We start from the raw sequence: 27,219 nt of genomic DNA, 5'->3' as shown, positions 1-27,219 counted from the left end.
TGCTTAAAGAGCCTCTGCTTTCTTAAGGGCATGTTCACAGTACTACTTCAGAAAGCAGTGCAGTTGCCCCCCACCCCACCCTGCATTTCACAGCTCTTACCCCATTAAAGGGATGCAGGTGGCACTGTGGGTTAAACCACTGAGCCTAGGGCTTGCCAATCGGAAGGTTGGCGGTTCGAATCCCTGCGATGGGGTGAGCTCCTATTGCTCGGTCCCTGCTTCTGCCAACCTAGCAGTTTGAAAGCACAAAGTGCAAGTAGATAAATAGGTACCACTCCGGCGGGAAGGTAAACGGCGTTTCAGTACGCTGCTCTCATTCGCCAGAAGTGCCTTAGTCATGCTGGCCACATGACCTGGAAGCTGTACGCCGGCTCCCTCGGTCAACAAAGCGAGATGAGCGCCGCAACCCCAGAGTCAGACACGACTGGAACTAATGGTCAGGGGTCCCTTTACTTTTACCTTCACCCCTATTAAGGGTTCACATCAGCATGGCTTCATTAGGGTCAAAATCGTTTCTGTTTCTGTACACACTAGGGAGCATTGACAGGCTTGATGTTTTTACCCTATACACAGGTATTTTCACCCCTTGGCTAGAGATGACTGAACATGAAGCTGGTTTGAGAAACAACTCAGCGAACAGTAGTATTTTATAATGAAGCAGAGAGAGAGAGAGAGAGAGAGAGAGAGAGAGAGAGAGAGAGAGAGAGAGAGGTGCATTTCGGATAACGTGGTCGTGTGAACAGGGATTGAAAACCCAGCGCTGGAAATGCAGTGAGCTCAGTGCAAACGGGAGTGTGAACCCAGCCAAAGAGGAAAGTGCCAACTCTGGGCTTGAGGACACTCCCAGAGACCTCTGAAGGCTTACCACGGTTACGCGTTTACGCGGTCCTGGCACTGTTGATTGATTGTTTGTTTTGTTCTTGGAGGCCTGAGAGGGCTCCAGTGCGACCCATACCCCAAGAGCGACCCAACCACTCCCGGGAAGAAATCGCAGCCTCGCACCCGTCCACTGGGCGAGGCTGGAGGTTGTTCGTGTGGCATCCACGCGCTCTGGGCGCGCGACGCACACTGGAACCGTTGGCTCGCCCAAATGGAGACGAAGTGAAGCCCGGGAACCGACGTTGCCTGCCCCACCTGGGATCGCGGCCGTGCCTTTCTTCCTTTCCTGGAGCTTCTGGAGGGAGGGCCGGGGTCGGCGAAGGCGGCTGCCAGCATCACCTGCCTTGGCGACAGCCAAGGGAAGAGGGAGCGCGGCCTCTTTTGGAGAGGCAGGCAGAGCTACGCTCCCAGGCGGTGGGACGGCTTGAAGGCGCTGCTGCTGCTGCCGCCTTCGAGGAGGGCTTTGCGGTCTGTTGGCCAGCCAGGCTGCGGTTGGACGGGTGGGGGCAGGCAGAGAGGAGCCTCGGGGGCGGGGATCGAGGAACTCAAAAGCGCGTGCAGAGGCAGCGTGAGCGCAAGGCTGAGCCCGAGAGCAGGAGGTCTCCATCGCGGCGCCGGCTTCTCCTGAGCTGCCCCGACGTGCCATGGCCTCGCTCCTCACCGCCGGCTTGCTGGGGCTTCTGCTAGTGCTGGTGCTGCTGCTGCTGCTGGCTTCTCGCTTCGGCAGAGCGCGGTGAGTGAGCGGTTGGGGTTCGCGGCGGCTTCCACCTGTTCCGGCGAGGTATGGGCTGAGGACGCAGGAGAGCGCCACTCGGCTTCGCTGGAGCTCGCCAGGTCTGGATGTGGCACATTTCTCCTGGGAGATTTATAAACATCTTACCTGCGAGGTCGCCTTAGACCCATGGATACCCATTCAACTGCTTAAAATGGGCAATGTTACATGTGCCCCTTAATACTCCATCAACATTTGTAAGAAGACGGTATTTTAGGGTGACAGCGTGGCGGTCTACACTTTGGAACTCCCGGCTTATTGACACCAGGCAGGCGCCTTCACTGTACTCTTTGGCACCTGTTAGAAACATGTTTGTTTCAGCAAGCCTATCCAGGCATGTAGAATGTTGGCACGTGTCTTAGCCTAGTTTTTAGCTTATTTTTTATCTTAATTATTTTGGAATGCTTTAAATAGCCTTTAAAAAACTGCTTTCACTTATAATTTCATTGCTTTATTCTTTTTGTGAACTCTTTCGAGAGTTGCGTGTTTTCTGTTTCATTTTTTGCTTTTGTATATAATATATGTTTGCAGTATTGGGTTCCATAATGGAACAACGTGGCATAATAAAGTAAAAGGACATAAGGAAATACATAAAATGGGATTGGACCTGAGGCAGGATTGAAGAGGCAAATCAAAAAGTTGGTCTATTATTGAAGGGGGAGCATTTAGTGTTGGTCATTCGTTTTGTATCTTTTTTTAAAAAATAATAATTTTAGTGTGTTATAATGCTTTGATTGAACACCATTAGGATAGCTCAGCCAGAAGTGCATGAGACTCTTAATAATGCCGTAATCTGTGGGTGCTGGATGTTACTCCTGTGTTTGCATGTGTTTTAACAGATATATCTATCATCTGAAGATAATGCTTAATTAATCTGATGAAGCTGCTCTGGTCTATGACAGTTTATGCCATAGACCAATCTGTCAGTCTTTACCATGTGGCAAGAGTCATCATTTGAGGATCAATAAACGTGCATGACAAAGTAACAAACAGTCTTGTGGTACCTTAAAGACTGTGATGAGGTGGGCTGTAGTCCACAAAAGCTTGTTCCATAATACTGTACAGTTGTTAGTCATTCAGATGCCACAGTACAGTGGTACCTCGAGTTACAGACACTTCAGGTTACAGACTCCGCTAACCCAGAAATAGTACCTCAGGTTAAGAACTTTGCTTCAGGACGAGAACAGAAATCGTGCTCCGGCGGTGCGGCAGCAGCAGAAGGCCCTATTAGCTAAAGTGGTACCTCGGGTTAAGAACAGTTTCAGGTTAAGAACGGACCTCCAGAACGAATTAAGTTCTTAACCAGAGGTACCACTGTACTCTGTTGCTTTTGCTGCAACAGAGAAACAGAGCTACCCCTCCAGCATATGTGTGCTAGATTTATTTGCCGGCATGGAACCACCTAGAGAACTCAGTTTTATGGGTAGTATACAAATATAGGTTTGTGGATTTGCATCGCGGACATGCTGTCCAAATGTCATTTCCAAGTTTTCTAGATAATATGTACATTTGAGCCGCATTGTCTTCCTGGCCTGCATTTAGCATGTTAATGCATGCATGGAAATAGGATAGAGGCGCAAAGTTACCGTATGTAGGGTTGTAGTCAACTAAGTTTTACGTGGGATAGACCCATTGAAATTCATGGACCTAAGTTAGCCATGCTCATAAATTCCATGGGTCTATGCTGAGCAGGACTAGCACTGAATAAAACCTTTTGAGTTTAAAATGCCCAGGAGTCCACTTTTATATATAGAGGGCATCCCTATCCCATCCAGTTCCATTTCACACCTTGAAGCCAGGGATGTGTCCAACCACCAGCATAACAGAGAGAAAGACCCTCTGCAAACCATTCGAAATATAGTTGATAAATCTGCTGCATGCAAAGCATTATCAGGAGGGACAGAAGCGATCTCTCTACTGCATGCTGTATATGATGGTGTCCTGTATTGTGGATTTATAGTAAGAAAGAACATGTAAAATATATATTTGTTTACTCGGATAAGTGGAGGTTCTCTAGGGTCTTAGGAAAAAGGTTTCCCCGAGCTGTTTCTTGATGTACATTTCAGCAAGCCTGCCAAGGAATAAGCCTGGAATGTGCTTTCCCACTGATGTGTGGTCCCCCCAGAGTATTCTTACCTATCCACAATTCTAAGAGCATTTTGTTCTGGAATGATGTGTCGAGGGAGCTTCTGGAATTTCCTTTCCTGATGCTTCCAAGGAAGCTCAGGGCAGGCAGATGCCAGAGAAGATTTAGATAGGGACACCTGTTTTCTTATGTTCCTCTGTAAAGTGCTATTTACATAGGTGGTACTATACAAATAAATAAAAATCATTTATTAAAGCAACTCAAAATCTTAGGGCTCCTTTAAGACTCTTCCTTAGTTTTCTTGCAACAGGTTAACAACGGAAGAGTTTGCTATTACTATTTTCCTTCCCCTCCACCACCTTCTTTAAGAAAATAGCTTTCAGGGTAATGGGCAGCCTAAAGCATTTACAGTGCAATCTCCGCATGCATACTCAGAAATAATTCCCACTGAGTTCAATGAGACTTACTTCTGGGAAAGCATGTTTAACACAGAGCACACCCATTGAAATTAATGGCTCTAAGATAGTCATATTCATTAATTTCAGTGGTTCTACTCTAAGCAGGACTAGCAATGGCCACAACCCATAAACCATAATCCTCTTCATGTCTACTCTGTGGCAGGTCCAACCTAGTTCAGTGGAGTTTACTTCCAGGTTAACAGTGTAAGGCAGGGGTGCCCAAACTTCTTTCAAAGAGGGTCAGATTTGGTGAAGTGAACATGCGTGAGGGCTGAGTGAAGTTGGGTTTTTTTAGGACTGAAGTAGTTGAGCTTTTTTGGGGATTTTACCCCAGGACATATACTGCCACAGGGGATGGATTAAATTGAACGGCAGGCCAGATTAGGCCTCCAAAACGGACTTTGGACATGCCTAGTGTAAGGGTGCAATTCTATATTCAGTAAGTCCTGTTAAAGTGAATGAGACTTAATTCAGAGCGGACGTGGATATTGTTACTTCCCACCCAATTTTCAAGCAGCTACCTGCACTTACTGAGGTCTTGATTTCCTTGGAATGAATAGCTTTATTTTATACAACCTGAGCATAGGAAGAAGGGTTCCCAGCATTAACGCTCTCATAGATCTTGCTTCCCCTTTGGGTTTTCAGTACAGCCCACAGTCCACCACAGAGCAGCAGCAGCAGCTCACTCACAATTCTGGCTGTTGTTCTCCTATGTAGCAGTTAGGTGAGGAGTGTGGGGGGAAGGCCTACCCCAGGGGTCAGCAACCTTTTTCAGCAGTGGGCTGGTCCACCGTCCCTCAGACCATGTGGTGGGCCGGACTATCAATCAAAATTCGTTTATTGTGAGGACCATGCCTGTGCACAAACATCAACACTACAATAGTTAAAAATATTAAAATTCATTACATACTATGCCAACAAAACCTTCTTCCCACAAAATAGAAAAAGGAGGGAAAACGAGCAACGAGTTAAACAGACGATGAAGGGGTCTTTACATTGTCGTCCATAAATCTTTCCCTGGGCCGGACTATATTTTGAAAAAAAAATAAATGAACGAATTCCTATGCCCCACAAATAACCCAGAGATGCATTTTAAATAAAAGGACACATTCTACTCATGTAAAAGCACGCTGCTTCCCAGACCATCCGCGGGCCGGATTGAGAAGGTGATTGGGCCGCATCTGGCCCATGGGCCTTAGGTTGCCTACCCCTGGCCTACCCATTTGTTCTGTGGCACAGAGCAACTTCTTTGGTGGTGCTCAATCGAGGTACAGTCATATTTCATGTTACGTTTGCTTCCTGTTATGTTTTTTCAGGTTGCGTCCTGCGGTGACCTGGAAGTACTGGAAAGGGTTACTTCTGGGTTTCACCACTCGCGCATGCGCAAACGCACAAAACGATGCCGCGCACATGCGCAGAAGTGGCAAATCGCAACCCACACGTGCACAGACACGCTGCTGCGGGTTGTGTTCCTTTCATGTTGTGAACGGGTCTCCGGAACGGATCCTGTTCGCAACCAGAGGTACCACTGTACTTAACTGGGCAGCAAAGGCTGGTTTGGCAAGCTTCTTCTTATGCATTCTATCCTCACAAGTACAGGACTTGTTGAGAAGTCTGAGCTTTTAAAAGTATACATAACCGACTTAATGGGTATTATAAGGAAGAATCAGCCGGCGGCAGAAGACTATAAGTTTTGAAAACACTGAAAGGAGAGGATCTGACCACACTCTTGCCGTGTGAATTTCACTTCAAGACTGAGCCAAGCTGTTCCTGCCCCATTCCTTGCTGTATGTGTGAGATTATCTGCTCAAAAGACGTTTGTGTTGGCAGTCAGCTTCTGTCATTGTCCCAGTGATCTGCTTAAGGAAGCCCCTAAGGCGAGAAGGGGAAATGCGGCCAGCTGTCTGCTAGCTCCACAAAACCAGCAAAAGAATTCACCAACCCAAACTGGGCAACACATCTCCCTTTTGCACAGGGCACCAGAGAAGCAGAAAGCAGAGGTTGATGGGAGGATTAAGACATTTCCAGTTTGCACATTGAAGTTCAAGGAAGGAGATGGCCAAACAGCACAGGGGTTTAAGATACAATTTCACAACATTTATTTTCTTTTTTTGTTTTATTGGAACAAAAAAAATTTGTTGGTGGTGTGTGTGTGGGGGGTTGTGCTTATGTGGGGGGTGAAAGGGTGTGTCTGTGCTTTAGTACTGAGGGAGGGAGGGTTAACTCTTTCTCTCCTGCCATTTTCCAAATCTAAATCACACCAACTCCATACCTCTTATTTGGTCTCACTGAGGGAAAACAGAGCAGAAATAAGAAAATAAATGGGAGGAATGCCTCCCCCTCCTTTTTTAAAAAAAGAGTAATAGTCATGAAATGTAAAATCCTGTAAGCATATACAAAGTGTCTCTATGCACCAGTCCAACTCTTCAGAACTGTTTGTTAATCTTGGAATAAATTGAAATGTCCCAAACTAGTAGGACAAATAAAGAAGGAAGCAAAGGGGGAGAAACAGCTTTGCTTGCTAGATGCCCTGTAAAGCACTGTATTTTAGTATTTAGTCTTAGCGATCGTAGTATTATGATTTTAAATAAATTCTTGATGATGGTGATTTCTTGTTTTGAGTAGTTGTACATTGGTTTGAATATATTGTACAATTCGGTGTTGTTAATAAAGAGATACCATAGGCACACACACAAACATTGGCACAAAAGTGTCAAGTAACTGGGGTGGAGAACCTCCACATGTTGTTGGATTCAAACTCTCATTATCTGGACTCATTTCAGTCTGGATCTGACATGGAATTGGCCCTGATCACCTTGATGGATGACCTTTGAGGGAGAGGGAAGAGGATCTCTCAGCAGTTTTCTATATCACTGATGATGGTGTTCTTCTGGACCATCATTAAAAATTCAATAAACATACCTAAACTTTATTATTTACTGTTGCTGTTATAGAAAACTTTTTTTTAATGCACTACTGGGGATGGACCTTGAGGGAAAAAAAGTATTTACCCCATTTAGTTTTGTGGCACCTACCTTTTGGAATATTCCCCTTGAACAGGGGTCTGCAACCTTTAAGACAAAAAGAGCCACTTGGACCTGTTTCCGATGGAAAAAAAACTGGGAGCCGCAAAACTCGTCATTATAAAAATAACTTTTTTGTCACTTTTTTATTATTTCTTTGTTTGACCCCTCAGAATTACTCCTCCTCATAGAAATAAATGTTAAATTAACAAGTTAATTTAACGTGACTAACGCACACACCGCCCCCATGCGACTTCACAGCCAGTACAGCGCCCGCCACAGTGGGGAGTGTCGGGGCACACAATGCGCCTCCTCCCCTCGCTAGTATCCGCCCCGGAGCCACGGCAAAGGTGTAAAAGAGCCACATGTGGCTCCGGAGCCACAGGTTGCAGACCCCTGCCCTTGAATATTAGACAGGTACCATCTCTTTTTGTCTTTTTGGCCCCTGCTGAAGACCTTCCTCTTCAAACAAGCCTTTTAAGTTGAGATCTTTCCCTGTCTGCTTCTGCGTTAGAACTGTTTTTAATATATTAGAACTCTTTTAAATTTCTTTTTTAATAATAATGATGATGATGATGATGATGATGATGATGTGTTTGTTTTGCCACCCCAGTCTCCATGGGGAGGAAGGTTGGGATATAAATTTAATTACCATATTTGATTATTTAGTTAATCAATAAGATGCTATTTCCATCTGCTAATAGCGTACAATGTCTGTCCATCATATTTTCCCACTGACAGGACAGAATGTATTTCTTTGTAAATTGTCTTGTACAGTAGAAACTGGGGGTGGGTGGGGGAGACAGTTTATTTCAGGATTCCTGCATCCTTTGCTTTATTTTGTCTGGTAGCCAAAACCAGAAAACGCAGTGATTATGTAAAGTTGTGGCGTGCCAATGTACAGGCGTTAATTCAAGCCATCGTATTTAATCAAAATAGGGAACTGAGAAACGGGCAGCTCGGTTCCCAGCATGTTTCTTGGGAAGTAAGTCAGTGGGTTTATTGTTAGGAAAATATGCAGTCTAAAATGATATATGAGTTGAGGGTCTAAACTATGGCTAAAAGGTTTGGGGCTTTGTCCTTTTTTGAGGACCCAACAGTGGTTTAGAAAATTGTGAAAGTTTGGCGAAAGCAGACAATCTTCTTATTCTGTCCGTAATAAGAGCTGCAGGGCATGCGGTAATAGTAATAGTAATAGTAATAGTAATAATAGTAATAGTAATAGTAATAGTAATAGTAATAGTAATAATAATTTATTTATTCCCTGCCCATCTGATTGGGTTTCCCAGCTTTGAACATAAAAAACTTCTCTAAACAGGGCTGCCTTCAGATGTCTTTTAAAGTCTGGTAGTTGTGGTTCTCTTTGACATCTGGTGGGAGGGCATTCCACAGGGCAGGCACCACTACCGAGAAGGCCCTTAGCCTGGTTCCCTGTAACTTCACTTCTCGCAGTGAGGGAACCACCAGAAGGCCCTTGGAGCTGGACCTCAGTGTCCGGGCTGAATGATGGGGGTTTGAGACTCCTTCGGGTAGTGATAAAGCGGGATATCAAATCCAAACTCTTCTTCTTCTTCTTCCTTGTGGCCTCTGGCTGTGGTCTTTTCCCATTTCAAGGATATAAAACTCAGCAATAAAAATCTAAACAGAGACAGATATGTTTGTGGGCATTGCTTTGGCCACGAGGATCTTGAGGCTTTGAATGAATTCTTTGATTTATCATATCATACCCTTCAACATTTCTCCCATTCCCATAACGACAATTTTACTATTTATACCCCACACATCTTACTGGGTTGCTCAAGCCACTCTGGGCAGCTTCCAACATATATAAAAACACAATAAAACATTAAACATTAAAAAAAAACTTTCCCTATACTGGATTGCCTTCATATGGCTCGGGGGTCGGATGACTCCATACCTTCCAACATTGTTCCAAAGAAAATAGGGACATCCTAAGGAAAAGTGGGACATTCCAGGATCAAATCAGAATTTGGGACAGCTTCTCTAAATCAGGGACTTCCCTGGAAAAATAGGGACACTTGGAGGGTCTGTCATATTGGTCTCCCACCCTTCCTTCTACAGAAGCCTGGAGTGGTGATTTGCATGCTTGGAAAGAGTAGCTCAGCATGTCATGATCTGAACTAGCCATACTCTAAACAAGCTAGACCTCTTTGATTTAGGAAAACCAGCCGTGTCCAGTTCCTCATTTGGGATACGGAAATGCCCAGTGAGCCCACTGTTTCGTTAGAGCCACTTCTTCTTTTTGGTCCTCTGAAAGAAACAGTTTGTGTTCACTTCCTACCCTCCAACATGTTGAGTCCCAAAACCAGGAGGCACATCTTCCCATCCATGCTCCTGCACAAGTTGCGTGACCATGATCATGAAGCCCAAATTAGGCACTTTTTCCTGGGTCATGCTCTCACTGTGCCCAAAAGCGTGCATTTGGGGGCACTATGCAAGATTGCAGCCCTGAAAAAAGGGTGAAATTTCAGTGTTGTGCTCTTGTGGGGAGAAAAATTGAATGTCCTGGTTTTCCTGAGACACTTGCAGGGTAGGTTAACTCTGAGTACGTCTGAGGATTCCAGGGTATGGTCTGAAACATTTTTGTTCCCAGGTGCTTAGGAAGCTGAGGTAATTTTAATCTGTTTTAGCATTTTAACTTTTGTATGTTTTAAAGTAGAGTTGTGAATTTTTCTTGTCAATTTATCTTCTTGTAAACCACTTTGAAGTTTTTTAAACAATCAAGCTGCCTATAAATTTAATGAAATGATTAAATAAAATGTTTGCTGCTTTGGATTCCATGGTAGGGCTATAAATAGGAATTATTTCAGGAGTTTGGAGAACAACTCATTCCAGAACGTTCTGCCCCACTTTTCTTTTCCTCCAGTGTTTTTCTGGAAAAATCTAGCATGCTTACCTGCCTGCACATAGCTTCTATTGACTTTTAAAAGAGCGTACAAAATGCAGGAAAGGCCTGAGGTGCTTTCAAATCAAACTGAAATAATAAACGCCTTTTTGTAATGCTGTATTTTTAACATTTTGGTTTTGAAACTGCAGGAAGGCTTTGGAGCCAAGATGTCACCCTGGCCGTCCATTTTTAGAATAGATTAACCCACAGTTTACGTAAGCTAAGCTATTGGTTAGCAGCAGAATCCTGTGTGGCCTGCTGGTTTTTGGCTAACAGAAAAGCAGATTTCCATTCCTCTTAAGCCCTTTATTAATTCAACTAATCACTGTGATTTAAGACATAGGTAAACATTTGAGATTGGGTTGCAGTATCAGCACGGGCCTCTTGCAGAGGAAAATGATCACTCCCCCATTTGAACACAGACAGCATGTGCATTACTTGATTTCTTTACACGTGATTACCGTATGTCTGAAAGCTGAGCACAAAAAGCATTGTGTGTGAGAGCAAATGCAACTTCAGCCTGGGGTGTTAATATCTGTGACACTGCAGATGACCTTCAATTAAAGTGGCCATTGATGAATTACCAATAAAGAGAGCAAATGAAGACATGGCTTTGCATAAATTTTGCCTTGGCTACTTTATGTGTATAGATGCAAATTTAGAATATATATATATATATATATATATATATATATACGGTTGAAATCTTTATTTTTTAGGACCCACCCTATTCTTGTGACTGTTAACTTGTTTTATTTTATTTTATTTTATTTTATTTTAAACTATCAATTCTTTATGGATTAAAAAATTTGCATGTCTGTACAAACATTATGTACCCCTGTTTGTGGAGGGACAGCTGGCTTCGGGGAGTTTTTTAACCTTAACAGGTTAAAAAAAGAGAAAATTATATAAAATAGAAAATTTATAAAGAAAAAGAAGAAGAAATAAAGAAGTAACAGATAAGAAACAAAGAAATCAAATTAAAAAAACCAAAAAAGACAAAGTTATTTACATAGTAAAAGTGCTCATCGGCACAATCCCCATCCTTCTCATTATACTGTTTGATATAACATTCTTTTTTACACAGGTTTACATTGTTTAATATAATTTCTTTCTGCTTTGTATACATTCCTTTGATCTTTTTCTTTACAGATACAGTATCACACAATTTCTTCTAATATGGAGTTATTTGTACAATAAAGTTTTACATAATTCTTAAATATTATCCATTTTCTAGTTTTGTTTTGTTTTTGTTTCAATATTCCTCTAACTGATTCCACCAGTTTTGCTAATTGTAGATATTCTAACATGAGTATCTGCCAATCTGTAATCTCTGGGAGCGTTTCATTCTTCCAGTTCCTTGCTATAAGGGTTCTAGCTGCTGTTGTACAATACATAAACAATGTTCTTATATCTTTTTTAATTTCTGGTAGTAGTATAGGAAAATCTCTGGGGGTTTTTTGAAGGTGATTTTAAATAGTTTCTTAAACTCATTATAAATATCATTCCAGTATTTGCCAATGGCTACACAGGTCCACCACATATGATAGTATGACCACTCCTCTTTTTTGCATCTCCAACAGGTTGATGTTTTCCCTTTATACAGCAAGCTTTTTGGGAGTAAGATGCCATCTATATACAATTTTCATGGCGTTTCCCCTGAGATTATAGCATGCTGCGAATTTAATGTCTGTTGTCCATAATCTCTCCCATTGCTCCATAAGTATATTATGCCCAAAGTCCTGCGCCCATTTAACCATAACTGCTTTAACTTGTTCCTCTTTTGTTTCCCATTCCAGATGATGCTCATACACTCGTGAAATATTTTCCTTTTTGTTAAATATTAATTCTCTTTCAAATCTAGATGTTTCCTTTGCAGTTCCTTGTTTTGAATCTATAGTTAATCTTTGATGTAGCTGGAATATTGTAGCCACTCTGTTAGCAAGTTTTTAATTTCCTCATATTTCTTCAGTGTTGGTTTATCCTTATCTACTTCCAAGACTGATCTGTATGTCGGCCATTCTCCTTTCATGTTTCTTTTTTTATCTGCCATGGCTTCTGTGGGTGAGGTCCACAGGGGTATCTTTGGCTCCAATATTCCTTTGTATTTAATCCATATTTTGTACTGTATAATGATTTCCTTATCACATGGCTCAAAAATCCCCTGTGGGCTTTCACTTTGTCATATACTAAATACGCGTGCCAGCCATACCTATTATTGTGGCCTTCTAGATCTATAAGATATTTATTAGCGTTTTACAAAAAACATAGGTTTACAGAATAAAAGGATTTAAAACAGAAGTTAACAAACTAAAAAGAAAACATAGAAGAGGAAAAAAAGAAAATACAAAAAACAAATAGCTAAGAATTTTTTAAAAAAATAAATCCATTTTTTGATATCTTTAAGCTCATTTGCTTGTTTCCTTGACCTCCTCACACCTCCCCTTTTTGTATTCCCATTTACATAATCAATTCAGCAAATCCTTACCCTCTTTCATTTATCTTAACTCTATATCTTAACCTATTATGACTATACATTTTCATCCATTATCAATCCATATTTGCATATTCTTAATAACCTTGTTACCTATACCACTTATTTTCAATCCAACATCATTTTAACATTCATTAATTTTACAGTATTTCTGTAAACACGTCAGTTTCTTTTAACGTAATCCAGTCTTTTATCCATTGCATTCCTGCAGCCGCGTGATATAATTATTTTAACTAGAAATATAATCCATCAGTTTGTTCCCGCAGTGCTAAATGCTGATAGGCATATTCAAAGCCTCCATTTCCCCTTCTTTGTGGTCTTTTTCTTTAAATAAATCATAGAACCACTGAATTGCGGTGTTGGAAGAGACCACAAGGATCACCAACTCTAATACCCACAATGCAGGAATCTTTTGCCCAGCGTGAAGCTTGGACCCCACGACCCTGAGATTAAGAGTCTCATGTTGTGCCGACTGAGCTATTCCAGCAGACTGGTTGGACCGGAAAACCCTTCAAAGAGAGAAATCTTTCAAATAAAGGACTGTCTTTTTATTCAGAATAATTGTCACACACAGGAGGAATACGGATATAGAATGCTTCACCTACGGGTTTAAAAAATCACTCAATGTGTCAAGATGAATAGATGTCATTAATATTGCAGTTGTTGTACAGTCCTACCTCATGTTGAATATGCTTCATGTTGAGCGCGTTCGAGTTGCGCTCCGCGGCAACTCAGAAGTAACGGAGCACGTTACTTCTGGGTTTCGCCACTCGCAGACACTCAAAATGACATCACGCGAATGCGCAGAAGCAGCGAAAAGCGTCAATGCCGTGCGCAGACATGCCATCGCTAGTTACATTTGCTTCTGGATGCGAACGGGGCTCTGGAACGGATCCCGTTCGCATCCCGAGGTACCACTGTATAAGGGAGTTTGGAATGCTAATGATAAGAGTTTGGAGTGATTAAATGCCAATATAGTTAATAGTTTCCATATTGGTCTTATTTCCAGGCGACCGGGGGAACCTCCACTTGACAAAGGTTTCATTCCTTGGCTTGGGCATGCGCTGGAATTTGGCAGAGATGCCGCCAAGTTCATGACTGACATGAGGAAGAAGCATGGGGATATTTACACAGTGAGTACCAAGTCCTCTGCGTGAGTCACCTTAGCATCTAATTTTACATTATTGTTTTTCGAAGGTGATGAATGGGTGCCACCATGACTCAGGCCCTGGTCTCCTGCTCCCCACATCACCAGTGCTGTTGGTCAGAGGATGTGCCTGTAGCAGAGCAGGAGATTAGCAGCATTTAGCAGAGAGATGCTAGGACAAATGTCACCAATATGGGGTCTGTGGACACAATGACACCCTTGGGGGGGGGCCTAAAAGGCCTCTGAGCCTCTACGCACCCACTAACTGCCCCTCTTCGTCATGAGTGGTGAAGATATTTACCTTTTTCCCCCTTGAGTACATAAAGTTGAAGGAGGAAGTTGGTAGGGTGACACACATTCCCTCTTTCTCTTTTGATTGTATGTGCTTTCCAGGGTTCAGATTAATTCTACTGGGTCAAACTTTTACCCAAATTACTTAGGATATGTGTATGCACTTTCTTTCTCTTTCTGTGTCTCCATGTGTGTGCACTGTGTGTGTGTGTGATTTAGGGAGTAAGGAAGAAAGTGACCCTAGAGCAGGTGTCCATGGGACTCACTCACAAATCTAAATGTGCCCATAGGCCTAAAAAGATGGGCGAGCCCTGTGCTAAGGGCTGGGGATAAGCAGCGAAGTGTTGCCTAACAGAGCTGTGTGTGCCCGGTGGCCAGTCCAGCACCCCTGAAGCTGCTGTGGTGGATGACACTGTCCTACCATCAGTGTTGAAGTAAGATTTAAATGCCTGCCCAGTTGAGTTTGAGAAGAGCACTATCTCTATCTTGTCCTTTGCCTCGGGCATCTCAGTGTCTTGAGCCATTCCTGAACTGTTGACAACTTGAGGCCCTAGTTTTGTAGGAGAAGCCCAGAATTCCTTTGAGTCCTGTGAAGCAGGTGATCCCAGAAAGCTGGTCTAAATTTAGAAAAAATTCCTAGATCTTCTGCTCTCCCTCACTCTCAATAACCAGTCTCCCATTTCTCTCTATGCTTTCATTCTGCTCTTAGTACTTTACTAACAGACCAATCCAACTCTGACACTGGGTTGTGGGGCATTTGGATCGAGTGGAGGTGTCTGTCCACCCAGCTGAACCAGACCTCTCATTTGCCCAGCTCCACTTGGTTCTGAAATGAGAGGTCTGCTGGCACTATCTCCACCCAGCGGAAAGCCCTGATGGGTGGGTAGGTGGGTAGGGCTGAGCTGGCCCAGGATCTGCTGGATCCCAAGCTGAGCTCACTGCTATCACCAGCCAGCATAAGGCCCATTCACGACCCAAATGCATTATATGTAGTGCTATTTTTCTAGAAAAAGAGGTGCCGGAACTCACCATGAACACCTCTCTTGTTCTCTTATAACGGTGCCCTCCTGAGAGGTGCCGGAACTGAGTTCTGGCGAGTTCCAGTTGAAGAAAAAGCCCTGATTGTATCCCAAGAGCCAATTTCACACTCCAAAAAGCAAGAGAGAATGCAGCTGCTGTGCTTTCAATTCTCCTGTGCCTCTTCCACTTCTTTCGTGCCTGTGCCTGCAAACAAAATTCTTCTTTTGCCTCACGGGAGATGAAGGTGGGTGATGGGATAACTGTAGCAATGGGGTGGGACAAGGCAAAGCAGCTGCATCTTGTCTTGCAGCTTTTCAAATGCCAGGCACCATCTCTAGATGATGACCAAGCAACTTTAAATGTGAGAAGCTTTGTGTACAAAATAGTCTACACAGAGATAGCTTTTATGTGATCTTCCCTTTGCAGGTCACAGAGCAGCGTCAGTTTTACATAATGACACAGTGCCTTCATGTTTAGACAGCTCATCTGTACAGCCTCCTGTTGCTCAATACAAAATTCTTCAGAGAGAGAAATAAACTCGTAGGGAGATCTTGCACTATTAGGGAACACCAGCCATTCTTGCTGACCCACAGCCTTCTTCTCTTCAAGCATTGCTTCAAGGGAAACCCATTGCGACAGCCCTGTGCACAGGAATCAGTGAACAAAGTTATGACACGGTTTTACCATTTGGGAAACCCTTGAAATTTATTCATTGTCGTGCAGAAGTAGTTAACCCCTTTCCAGCCTGGGGGTTGCACTCTGGGCTGGCCAACTCTCCGAAGGCCACTTGTGAGTGGTGGTTGCGGGTGCCTTTGCCACTGAAAACATGCTCTGGCCAGAATGCATGGCGCCACCGCACATACAGCTCATATAAACCCACACGAAAGCACACACATTCACCAGAATTGAAACAGGCACCAAAGGCAGATCAGAAGTCTTCCACTGTGACATTATCTAACACAGACACGCAGACCACCCACATGTCACACAGACAGGAACGTGCCACACTGTTGTGCGATGTGCTGCTGGTCTTTTGTTGTTGTTTTTTTTTAATCATTTTTATTAAATTTTCCACTTTAATAATCCAATCAAATCACATCAAATATTCCAAATTATACATATACATATGAAATAATCCAAATATTCTGCCAAATTATAATTTTTTTAATAGGACTTCCCATGCTTCAAGTTCGGCGGGTTCTGATCATCTCATATCTCTACTGCTTTTCATAGTCATTTCCGATGGTTCCTCTAATTCTTCCTGTTGTTAACTTTTCTTCTTTCATGGCCTCTGAGTTGTTCCCACAAGCGAGTTGAAACAAGCAATGATGTGTTTCTGTGTGGATTTTATGCCTATGATTCCCCTCTATAAGTTTGCAGCATCTCCTCACACGCTGGTGTTTCTGCCGAATCAATCCAAAGGTCTTTTCGCTGCTGGCAGCCGCCATCTTCACTCAGTTCTGATGAAATCAAGTCTAAGTGTCTGCTCATTAATTTTCCCAGACCGGTTACATCAAACATTAACCTTTCCAGGGGAGATTTACCAAATCAAACTGGAAATACAAATATTGAAGGTTCACCTCCCCCTATGGCTATTTGTAATTCTGCAGCTCGGTCTTGACTTCCATCATGGCGGATTTCCAAATTTAAAAGTGCGACACAGCTCCTACACAGATTCTAGGAAACCATCCAAAGATTTTTAACATCTCTCCAGTGGCTAATGAGATCCTTCTTCTGTCTAATATCAAGAAATTGGAGAATCTTTTATCCTCTTCCAAGGAAATCAAAGATCAAAAGCCTTAATTATATAATATTGTGATGTGCTGCTGGTCTTGGTGGAGAGGTTAGGTTTAAATCTTTCTACCAAGCTCAGTGCTGCATTTGGGGAGATCTCTGCATCTCAGCACGGGATTGAGGTTCTAAACCTCTCCATCAAGCCCAGTGCTGACCTGGGAGGGGGGAATCGTCACCAGAGTAGTCTCTGAAAAGCAGTGACAGATATTTTCCCACCCATCACAACACGATGCAGGGAGAAGAGGAACCACCCTTCCCAGTGCAGTGCTGTGATGGGGAAGAACATGGGGCTGATAGGAACCATATTGGCTCATTTAAGAACCTTCCCAAGAGGGAATACTGTAATGGAAAGTTTGCTATGCAGATGTTTCATTGCTGGTGCTATAAATATATGGCACCTAATTGCATTTGCTTTTATTTCTTGGGGGCTTGCAATGCTACTGGTTAAACATGGATTTGGAAAGCAATTGTATGACACATTTATTTCTAGGGCCACATTTATATTTTCACTTCCTTTACGCACAAGTTTCGTATTTTCGTGATTTGCTTGGCTTCTTTGTATTTCAGGTTCAAGCTGCAGGGAAATTTGTCACCGTTTTGCTGGACCCCCATTCCTACGAAGCAGTGCTTTGGGAGTCACGTTCCAAGCTGGACTTTGGCCAGTATGCCCGCATTTTAATGGACCGAATGTTTGAAGTCAAGCTGCCGGATTATGACCCTAATGCGGAAAAGGTCATGATGAGAATGTAGGTGCCTTTTTTACATGAACAGTGCTTGCAAAAGCCAAGCCGCCATACCATGGACCATCTATTTATTTGTTGCATTTGTGTTCCACCATTCCTCCAAGGAGCTCAAGGTGGTGACCCCCTCCCCATTTTATCCTCACAACAACCCTGTGAGGTTAGGCTGAGCAGCAACACTTGGCTTAATGTCATCCAGTGAGCTGGCTTGGCCTAAACCGACTTGGCATCCAACATCATAGAAGGGACTACAAGGGTCCTCTATAGATAAAGTAGTAAAGGGACCCCTGACCATGAGGTCCAGTCACGGATGACTCTGGGGTTGCGGCGCTCATCTCGCTTTATTGGCTGAGGGAGCCGGTGTACAGCTTCCCGGTCATGTGGCCAGCATGTCTAAGCCGCTTCTGGCGAACCAGAGCAGAGCATGGAAACGTTTACCTTCCCACTGGAGCGGTACCTATTTATCTACTTGCACTTTGACGTGCTTTTGAACTGCTAGGTTGGCAGGAGCAGGGACCGAGCAACGGGAGCTCACCCCGTCACTGGGATTCGAACCGCCGACCTTCTGATCGGCAAGTCCTAGGCTCTGTGGTTTAACCCACAGCACCACCCGCATCCCTTCCTCTATAGATAGATGGATTGAATTTATATACCGCCCTATACTCAGGGGTCTCAGGGCAGTTTGACTCCTGTAAGGCAGGGATCGTTTTGCCCAGAGTGGAGCTCAAATCCATGACCCTGATATTAAGAATCTCATGCTCTAGCAATCCAGAGGGCTGCTTTTTCCTCTTCCTTCTTTAAAGGTCCTTACAAGAAGAGATGGATAAGCAGCTTGGCTTTGTAAATATTGTTGTTTTCAGAGTCTTCCTGTAGAATCTCAAATTTTGAATGGTGTCTGGGTTTTAATCTTTTGTACCGGGGGGGGGGGGTGGGTCTCTAGCATAGCCACAAACTGCATTAAACCCTTAAAACTGAGGGGGAGGGCAGAGGGTGAAGGCAATAGCAGAACATAAACAACCAGACCTCAGAGTTTACGCTGGCAAACGAAAAGGAAAAAACAACAACACTGAGGATAAATGCTCATTTGATGGAGCTGGAGTCACATGACTGGAAGCGTCAGATAACTGTGTTTACAGCTCATTACAGGGTGGGGGCAGGGAATGATGCTGCAAGTTGCACTTGCTTGACAACAACCTTACAATGCCGGCACTTAAATGAATGCTTTGTAAAGGCATATGCAACTTTGGGCCTGGATTGTTGGGAGAGCAGCTGATGTCATCTGGTTATAACTCTCCAATTGCTGGCATCTGCAAGAGAGGCTCTCTTGGTTGCCCTGCCTTTAGCTGATGCTTATTATGCAGCAATATGGGGGGCAGCCTTCTCGGTGGTGGCACCCCAGTTCTGGAATTCCCTCCTCTACAAGATACAACTGGCACCAACTCTCTTGAGTTTTTGGCATTAGCTGAGGAGCTGGTTGATTATTTCTAAATTTTGCAGAAAGTGGCTTGTGTCAGGTCACTTGGTGAGCTCATAGCAAAGGTGAGACTGGAACCTGGTCTGCATTTCCGTCTCTTTGTCTCAACTCAGGGGCGGGAAACCTCTGGCTTGCAGGATAATCTGTGGGAAGCATGCTGTCGAAACAGACTTCTGCAGCCAGCAGGATGAGTGGACAATACAATCCTGCTCAGTTTGGCTGTACAGTGGTGCCTCGCAAGACGAAAATAATCCGTTCCGCGAGTCTCTTCGTCTAGCGGTTTTTTTGTCTTGCGAAGCAACCCTATTAGCAGATTAGCGGATTAGCACTATTAGCGGTTTAGCGGCTTAGCGGCTATTAAAGGCTTAGCGGCTTAGCGGCTAAAAGGCTATTAGCGGCTTAGAAAAAGGGGGGGGGGAGCGAAAAAAATCGCAAGACTCACAAGACGTTTCCGTCTTGCGAAGCAAGCCCATAGGGAAAATCGTCTTGCGAAGCGCATCGAAAAATGGAAAACCCTTTCATCTAGCGGGTTTTTTGTCTTGCGAGGCATTCATCTTGCGGGGCACCACTGTACCTGCCTGTTTCCCTGCTGGGAACAGGTGTGCACAACCTAAGTGCAGTGTGGGGCTTTTTGAAAGCTCTTTTGCAAACAGTCCGGTGCTGCTCTTTAAACTTCTGGTTTTGGAGATTGAGAGAGTCATTTGGGGGTATTGTAAAGCGGTTTTCAAATAGCTCCATTCTGCACTTTGAAGTTCTGACAGCAGGGGCTACAAAGCACCGCATTACTTGATGTCACTATGGTTTCAGGTGATTGACAGGTGTGTGGCCCCAGCCACATATACAATTTGGCCCTGCAGGGGTGGAGAAATAAGGATATGGCCTGTTGGTTAGAAATGGTTTCCTATTCCTTCCCCAGCCGATGATTCTTTTATTGTGAAGTTGACACTATACAAGGGAATCCTGTTTCTTCTGGTTTCGTCTGATATTAATAATCGGGAGTACTCTTATTACACCTCAGTTGAATGGATCACAGAGATGTGCATTACCACCTCCTTAGGTAAAAGCATAACCAGCGGATCGAATTAATGTTGGCTAATGTAAACAAGGAGTGGCTCTGCTGGATGCAAGTTCCTTGTGAAAGCTTTACTTGAGGAAGTTTCCCAGTGAGCGGGCCAAGAAAAACAGAGTCATTTAGTCCTCTGAGGTGTTCAGTAACAGAATGGTTCTCAAAGAAGCAGTCGATGTAGCTTTGGGTAATGAAGGCTGCATGGTGTATGGGGCAGAATGAGGAGAGTTCATGTCTCAGTTCAGTAGTGAACCTTGCTGCGGAATTTAAGGGCCAGACATCTTCTCCCTGCCTAACCTACACTGCAGGGTTGTTGGGAGCATAAAACAGAAAGAAATGCTGCCTGACCTCTTTGGAGGAAAGATGAGGTGCAAATGTGACAGATATGTAAATAGAAGATAGTGGCTGCTCAGAAGGGCACCAAACCATACAGTAATGTTGGCCACACTGTCAGCTTTGGGTCTTGCTATGTGGGGGCCTTTCTCTGTCTCTTCTCAAGGCCTTATTCCCTCAGCATGTTATATTCTGCCTGTTCCTTTACACTTGTTCTAACAAAAACAAGCCCAAGAGCTACAATTTCCAGAGCTCCCTGTGAAGAGGGACAGTTAAACCACTCTGAAAACTGTTGTTCCATGAGGGGAGCAGGTGTCTCCTAACCTATTCTCAGAACCCGTAAGAGACTGAAGTTCCTAGAATTCTTTGGACTGTTGAAAGTGGTCCAGGTGGGGCCTGCCTGTATGTGCAGTGGCTCTGATGCGTGGACATCAGAAATAAATTCTAGGCTTTCATGTTCAGTACAAAAAAGGGCACGTGGCAAATTGGCTGCCATTAATGAACTAATAATGCACCCCCAAGTACACCTGCCCTCTCCAGCAGTTGTTGCAGGGAAAGATTGGTAATGGTACGTAGACGTATTTTAGGGAATCTTGCCAGCTCACTTGGGACCTCTGAGTTCATCCAAACTGCTATCTATGCTTGCTTCTCCATTAGCCCTTTTCTCTGGAATTGCCACCCTTTGGTCATATGCTTTTTACGGAGAATCCAGATGTTGCTGTTGTTAAATTGCTGCAGTCCAGTATTTTCTGTGTTGTCCTCCTGTATTTTTCAGATCTCAGTTGTGGGCATTTTTAGCTGCTGTAGTCGAATGGGACTGCAGCTCAGGCAAAGCACTATGGATGATCGTGTCATTAATTTAAAAACTCCTGTTTGTAAGCCCTGCTCTTTGTATTGCTTCCTGTTGCTTCCTGCTGAGAAATGCGACGAGAGCCCCTTAACTGGCGCATTGACAGCTTCTCCTCCAGATGGGCTAGTGGGGAGCTTTAAGTTACTGTGTTGAGGAAAAATGACTACAGCAGAGGGAGACTCTGAACACTGATTCTTTCACCATTAACAGTAGTTTTGTGAGTTCAGTCCTTCAAGAATTCACAGTGTGTAGCAGCAGATAAGAAAGCCAATGTCACATGTGTTGCAGTTTTCAATGGGATTGCATTGTTCATGAGTGAAACATTCTAAATCTTGCCTCTTACTGTTATTTTAATTGCTACTGTCCCTGATTTAAATTCTACACTTTCTAACAGGGCCTGTAACAAAAGAAAAGGAACTTATGTCTTATGAATGGTTAAACTGCACCTTTAATAAGCTCTTGCTTTTATTCTTCTAAAGTAAAGAGGTTTGTTTTGTCCCACTTTTCCTTCCCCAGGACTCTGCAGAACAAGAATCTCCCCACCCTAACAAAGGCGATGTTCTTCAACTTACGAACCATTCTGCTTTCTGACCCTAGTAGAGCCAGCCAGCAGTGGAAAGAGGAAGGTCTGTTTCACCTCTCCTACAGTACAATGTTCAGGTGAGCACAGCATGCCTAAGCCCTTTCCTCTGATACAGGAAGATGGCGGTGAGGTCTGCTCAGGGCCAGCATATATTTATTCAGACAGTTTATATACCACTTATGGTAGTTGCCATCATCTCGAAGTGATGCACAAGAAACTCAGTATAATCAGTTAACATTATAAAGTCAGAATTCAATTAAGCTGCCTGCTGGAATAAAAAAGTATTCAGTGGGTGCTGGAAGTTCAACAGGTGGGGAGAGGGCTGTCTGTCTCAACTGGAAAGGCATCTCATAAAACTGGGCTCACAATACCAACCCAATGGCTCCTTGTGGATACAAGCCATGCATCTGAACCATGGGCGGCCACCAGTAGTGACTTGGCAGGGATATAAGGGATCAGGTGGTTCCTACATCAGATACCCCAGTAGTGATGTATGGAAGTGAGAGCTGGACCATCAAGAAGGCTGATCACCAAAGAATTGATACTTTTGAATTATGGTGTTGGAGGAGACTCTTGAGAGTCCCATGGAGTGCAAGAAGATCAAACTTCTCCATTCTTAAGGAAATCAGCCCTGAGTGCTCACTGGAAGGACAGATCGTGAAGCTGAGACTCCAATACTTTGGCCACCTCATGGGAAGAGAAGACTCCCTGGAAAAGACCCTGATGTTGGGAAAGATGGAGGGCACAAGGAGAAGGGGATGACAGAGGATGAGATGGTTGGACAGTGTTCTCGAAGCTACCAGCATGAGTTTGACCAAACTGCGGGAGGCAGCGGAAGACAGGAGTGCCTGGTGTGCTCTGGTCCATGGGGTCACGAAGAGTCGGGCACAACAACAAAACAACAACAACAACAACACATCAGATACCCAGTGGCATCACTGGGTACCAGATGGGACTCTCCTAACTCACCAGGGGACCCATTGCCAACCCTCTGCTTTTCTTCCTCCCTGCTCTTGCTACCCGTTTGCCATTCCTCACAAGGAAAATGAACACAAGGAAGGGAGAGAAGGAACAGCAGCATCCATCGGACCTTGCTCTGTCCCTCTGGGTGAGTCTGCAAACTTGACCATCCCATAGGTTGAGGGGCAAGCAAATAGGCCAGGGAGATAGCAGTGAGGAAGAGGAAGAGCAGTGAGGAAGAGAGCATCTTGCCCAAAGGCCCCCAAAACATGGGTCTGTATAGGAAAGGAAGCTTGGTCTTAATTCTTAAGTGAAATCTGCAACAGTGTGTCCTTAGGAATGAAATTGGCACTGTTCATTTCCTTGTCTATCCTTCCACCATCCTGCAGAATGTGGAGAAGAATACATATTGAATGTCTAAATGGACATTGGCCTTGTAGAACACCACTTTTAATGAGAAATAAAACACAATTTAAATATCAAATGGACCTTTAGGCCCATTGGGGATCTGGCATGTATATTAGTATGTATCTAGCCAGGATCACACAGTGGAACATTTTCAGTTCAGAATCCAGCCTTCTGGGGAGAGTTTAAAGCACAGATGGGAAACTTGTGGCCTTCCAGCCATTTTTTGAATGATGTCACAACATTGGCCATGGTGGCTGAGATTAATGGGAGTAAGAGTCTAATAGCATCTGGAGGACCACAGCTTCCCCGTCCTGCTCTGAAGACTGCTGGCCCTCAATTTTTCACAAAAGTTATCAAGAGTTGTAACCCAAGGAGACTTTGTACTTGTGAAAAGGACTTCTGCTTTCACATTGTGGGACACTGTTTTCAAAACAGATGGAAGCTGGTTTGAGGGAAGATGTGCCAGAGAGCAGCATTTCTCCAGAAGCAAGAGGGTTGTGGCTGATGTTGTGTGTACTCACAGGAGCCTGACTAAACAGCAATGTGTACACAGTCATTGTACACATTGTACACATAGTACACACCATAGATGGTGATATTGTCAATAGATGAGGAGGCTGATTATGAGAAAAATGGGATGGAAGAGATAAAACTCAGTTTTGGATATACTGAGCATGAGACAAGCAAGAAGAATAGCAGAAAAGCAGATAGATATTTAATATAGATATGTATTTTCAAAAGGCACGCATAATGAGTTGAGGATGAAAGGGTTTGAATAGAGAGGTAGAGATGACACCATTTCCATATAAATGGTACTGAAAGTCATTGTAATTAATACATTTGTTCAAGATGACTGTGATAGTTATAATGCAAGAAAATAAAAGTATTTTAAAGAGGATTTTTATTGTTTCTATCCCCACTTGCCAGAGCTGGGTTCCTGACACTGTATGGCAATGAAGGCAAAGATTATGAGGACAGCAGGAATCAAGCTAAAGACCTGGCCTTCTCCCTGGAAATATACACGGAGTTTTATAAACTGGACCGTCTTTTGATGAAAGCTGCTCGCTCCATCTTGAGTGCAGGTTGGTGTGACTGGTCAAGAACAATCATTCCCCAAACTCTGGTGCTTGGCAAATTGGCAGTGGTGTGTGGCTTGGCCTCCAAAAACAACGCTCTCCATCACCAAACCTGGAAATTCATCTCTCAGCCTTTGTAGGCAGAGCTAACTGCTTGAGGCACCAGACTTGGGGAGAGCTCATGGGACTCTGGAGAATTGTAGGAGGCTGCCCCACCCCAGCATTTGCTGCTTGAGGTGGCTGCCTCAATCTGCCTAACGGTAGGGTCGGCTCTGCCCTATCTCCCAACACACCTTTATTCATGTAAATTTATTTTTTGCATTTTAAAATGAAGTTATGTGTATTTGCATAAATGCATATGTTTATGTGTGTGCATGCACACACACACACACACACACACACACACGAGCACACAGATCTCTAATGGATCTTGGATAGCCTTAGGATTTCAGAACCGGAAGGTAATTTGAAAGCAATCTACTCCAGCTTCCCTGCTTTGTGCAGGAATTTTGCAATAACAGATTCCTATGCAGATGGGCCTGGTGGGCCTCTTAGTTCATCTAAGTGAAGGCAAGTCCAGCACCTCCCAGGGAAGCTTTCTATACTGCCGAGAAGCTCTTGCTGTTAGGACCTTCTCCTCATGTTAAGCCCAAAACTGCCTCCTTGCAATTTCCACCCATTTGTTTTGTCTTGCCCGCTGGACCAAAAGAACACAAGTCTGCACCACCGTCTAGATCTGGTGACCCATCACCATTGAGCTCTTTTGCTAAACCAGCAGAGCTTCCATCCCACTCCTTTTCCATCGCTGCCAGAGCCATCTCTACCTTGGGAGCATTTTGGGTTAGGCCGTGTCCCTCAAGTTTCATTCTCATGTCTTCAGAGTTTTGGCGGCGGCAGCTGCTGCTCCACTAACCAGATGTTCCCAGTTGCAAAAAAATGAGCCCATAACACTGCTGCATAAATGTGATCTGACAGTAACAGAAATGTAGCTTCCGAGAAGGACTACTAGACTACTTAATGTACAGAATCTATTATGAGCAGTAGATGGTGCTATTGTGCAACCTTTCAGGTCCTTTTGCCTTGCAGGGAGCTGTGGTTTGCTTGTTTTTTTAAGGAATAGATAGATCTGGTTACCCCAGGGGTCAGCAAACTTTTTCAGCAGGGGGCCGGTCCACTGTCCCTCAGACTTTGTGGGGGGTCGGACTATATTTTTTTGGGGGAAATGAACGAATTCCTATGCCCCACAAATAACCCAGAGATGTATTTTAAATAAAAGCACATATTCTACTCATGTAAAAACACCAGGCATGCCCCACAAATAACAGAGATGCATTTTAACTAAAAGGACACATTCTACTCATGTAAAAACACGCTGATTCCTGGACCATCCGTGGGCCGGATTCAGAAGGTGATTGGGCCAGATCCAGCCCCCGGGCCTTAGTTTGCATACCCATGGGTTACCCATTAGAATGATACTTGCAGAATAGTGGGAAAACTATGAGGACTACTATTCAAACAGTGGAAGCCTCCATGGCAGCAGAGTTCCACCACTGGCATAGCCCAGCAGAGGGACCACCACCTAATCCTAACTCCTCTCTTCCAATAGTGCTTATTATGGGGTTAGGATTCTGCTCTGTGCTGTACACATATCAAAAGATAAGCCAGTCCTTTTCTACAGACTTACAGTCTAGTAGACATGATTCAAAAGGAAAGGGGAATGGGGAAGGAAGAGGAAAGCAAGTATCCGAACAGTTCCTCCTCCTCTAGCTGGTTGATGGGGCCCAACTAGTCCTTACCATGCCATTATACACCTCCTGGGAGGCAAAGGTTTCAGCCTCTGCTCACTGACAAAGAACAGAGTGTGCTTCCCTTTATCTCTGCAATCCCAGAGTACGGCTTAGAGTTCTCCTGGATTCAAATTCTTGCTAAGCTATGAATGGTGGCATTGGAGAATCTTTCAGTATACCTACTGATTTATGAAATCATTTTTCTCCCACCTTTCATTCTTAACAAGGACCCTCAAGACGGCTAACAATTAAAATTGGAATTAATGCATATAATGCAATAATCTAAGACAATCTGAGATAATACCATTATCTCACAGGGTTGTTGTCCGGATAAAATGAGATGTCCCCATGTGTGCTGTTCTGACCTCTTGTGGGAGGAGGTATATTAGTGCAATCACAATAATACAACATCCATATTGATGCCACTGGCTTTTCTATGTGCAGCGGAAAAGAAGGAAATCAACAGCATTAGGAAGCACCTCTGGAAGTTACTATCTGTGAAGAGACTGGATTGCAGAGCTAACCGAAGTGTTTGGCTGGACAGCTACAAACAGCACTTGATGGACCTTGGAGTAGATGAAAATATGCAGACAAGAGCAATGCTGTTGCAGCTCTGGAGTACTCAGGTAGGAAATGCCACCATCCCACTTCCTCAATCGACACTTTTCTTTTGGAGTTTAAATGGTAGGCCTGACTCTCCACTTCCAAACTTCCATGCAACCTCAATTTTTTTATTATTATTATCATGGATGGGTGAAGTTAGGAGCACGTACATTTTAATCTAAAGGCCTATCATTAATGTAGATGTAGCACGTGAATGTGATTGCTGCATTTGTATACAGGTTCTCTGATATTTGCTATGAAGACCTGCATGCATGCATTTGCCAAAGAGCTACCAGTGTTTTGACAGTGACAATCTGCTTCACAAGAGGGACTCTGTATCCTAGTGGAAACACAAGGTTTGCATGCAGAAGGTCTCAGGTTCAAACCCTGGCATCTCCATTTAGGGCTGAGGAGGTCACTTAAAATAATACCGACCAAGAACAAGAAGTATTATGTGATAACATAAT

General features: G+C 43.9%; 1 protein-coding gene across 1 annotated transcript in view; it reads left to right on the top strand.

The window, feature by feature from the left end:
- The first annotated feature begins 836 nt into the window (after nucleotides 1–836).
- Nucleotides 837–27,219, top strand: part of PTGIS (prostaglandin I2 synthase) — a 43,156-nt gene continuing 16,773 nt past the window's right edge. The window contains exons 1-6 of the mRNA XM_028735165.2: nucleotides 837–1,612; nucleotides 13,630–13,753; nucleotides 17,440–17,618; nucleotides 21,852–21,995; nucleotides 24,214–24,368; nucleotides 26,594–26,775. Of these exons, the coding sequence (XP_028590998.2) occupies nucleotides 1,524–1,612; nucleotides 13,630–13,753; nucleotides 17,440–17,618; nucleotides 21,852–21,995; nucleotides 24,214–24,368; nucleotides 26,594–26,775 (873 nt within the window). The 5' untranslated portion in view covers nucleotides 837–1,523. The remainder of the gene's footprint in view (nucleotides 1,613–13,629; nucleotides 13,754–17,439; nucleotides 17,619–21,851; nucleotides 21,996–24,213; nucleotides 24,369–26,593; nucleotides 26,776–27,219) is intronic.

This window comes from Podarcis muralis, chromosome 5, assembly GCF_964188315.1.
Source record: "Podarcis muralis chromosome 5, rPodMur119.hap1.1, whole genome shotgun sequence".
NCBI classification, from domain to species: Eukaryota; Metazoa; Chordata; class Lepidosauria; order Squamata; family Lacertidae; genus Podarcis; species Podarcis muralis.
Note: the sequence above shows the minus strand (reverse complement) of the source record. Positions and strands in the feature narration are given on the sequence as shown.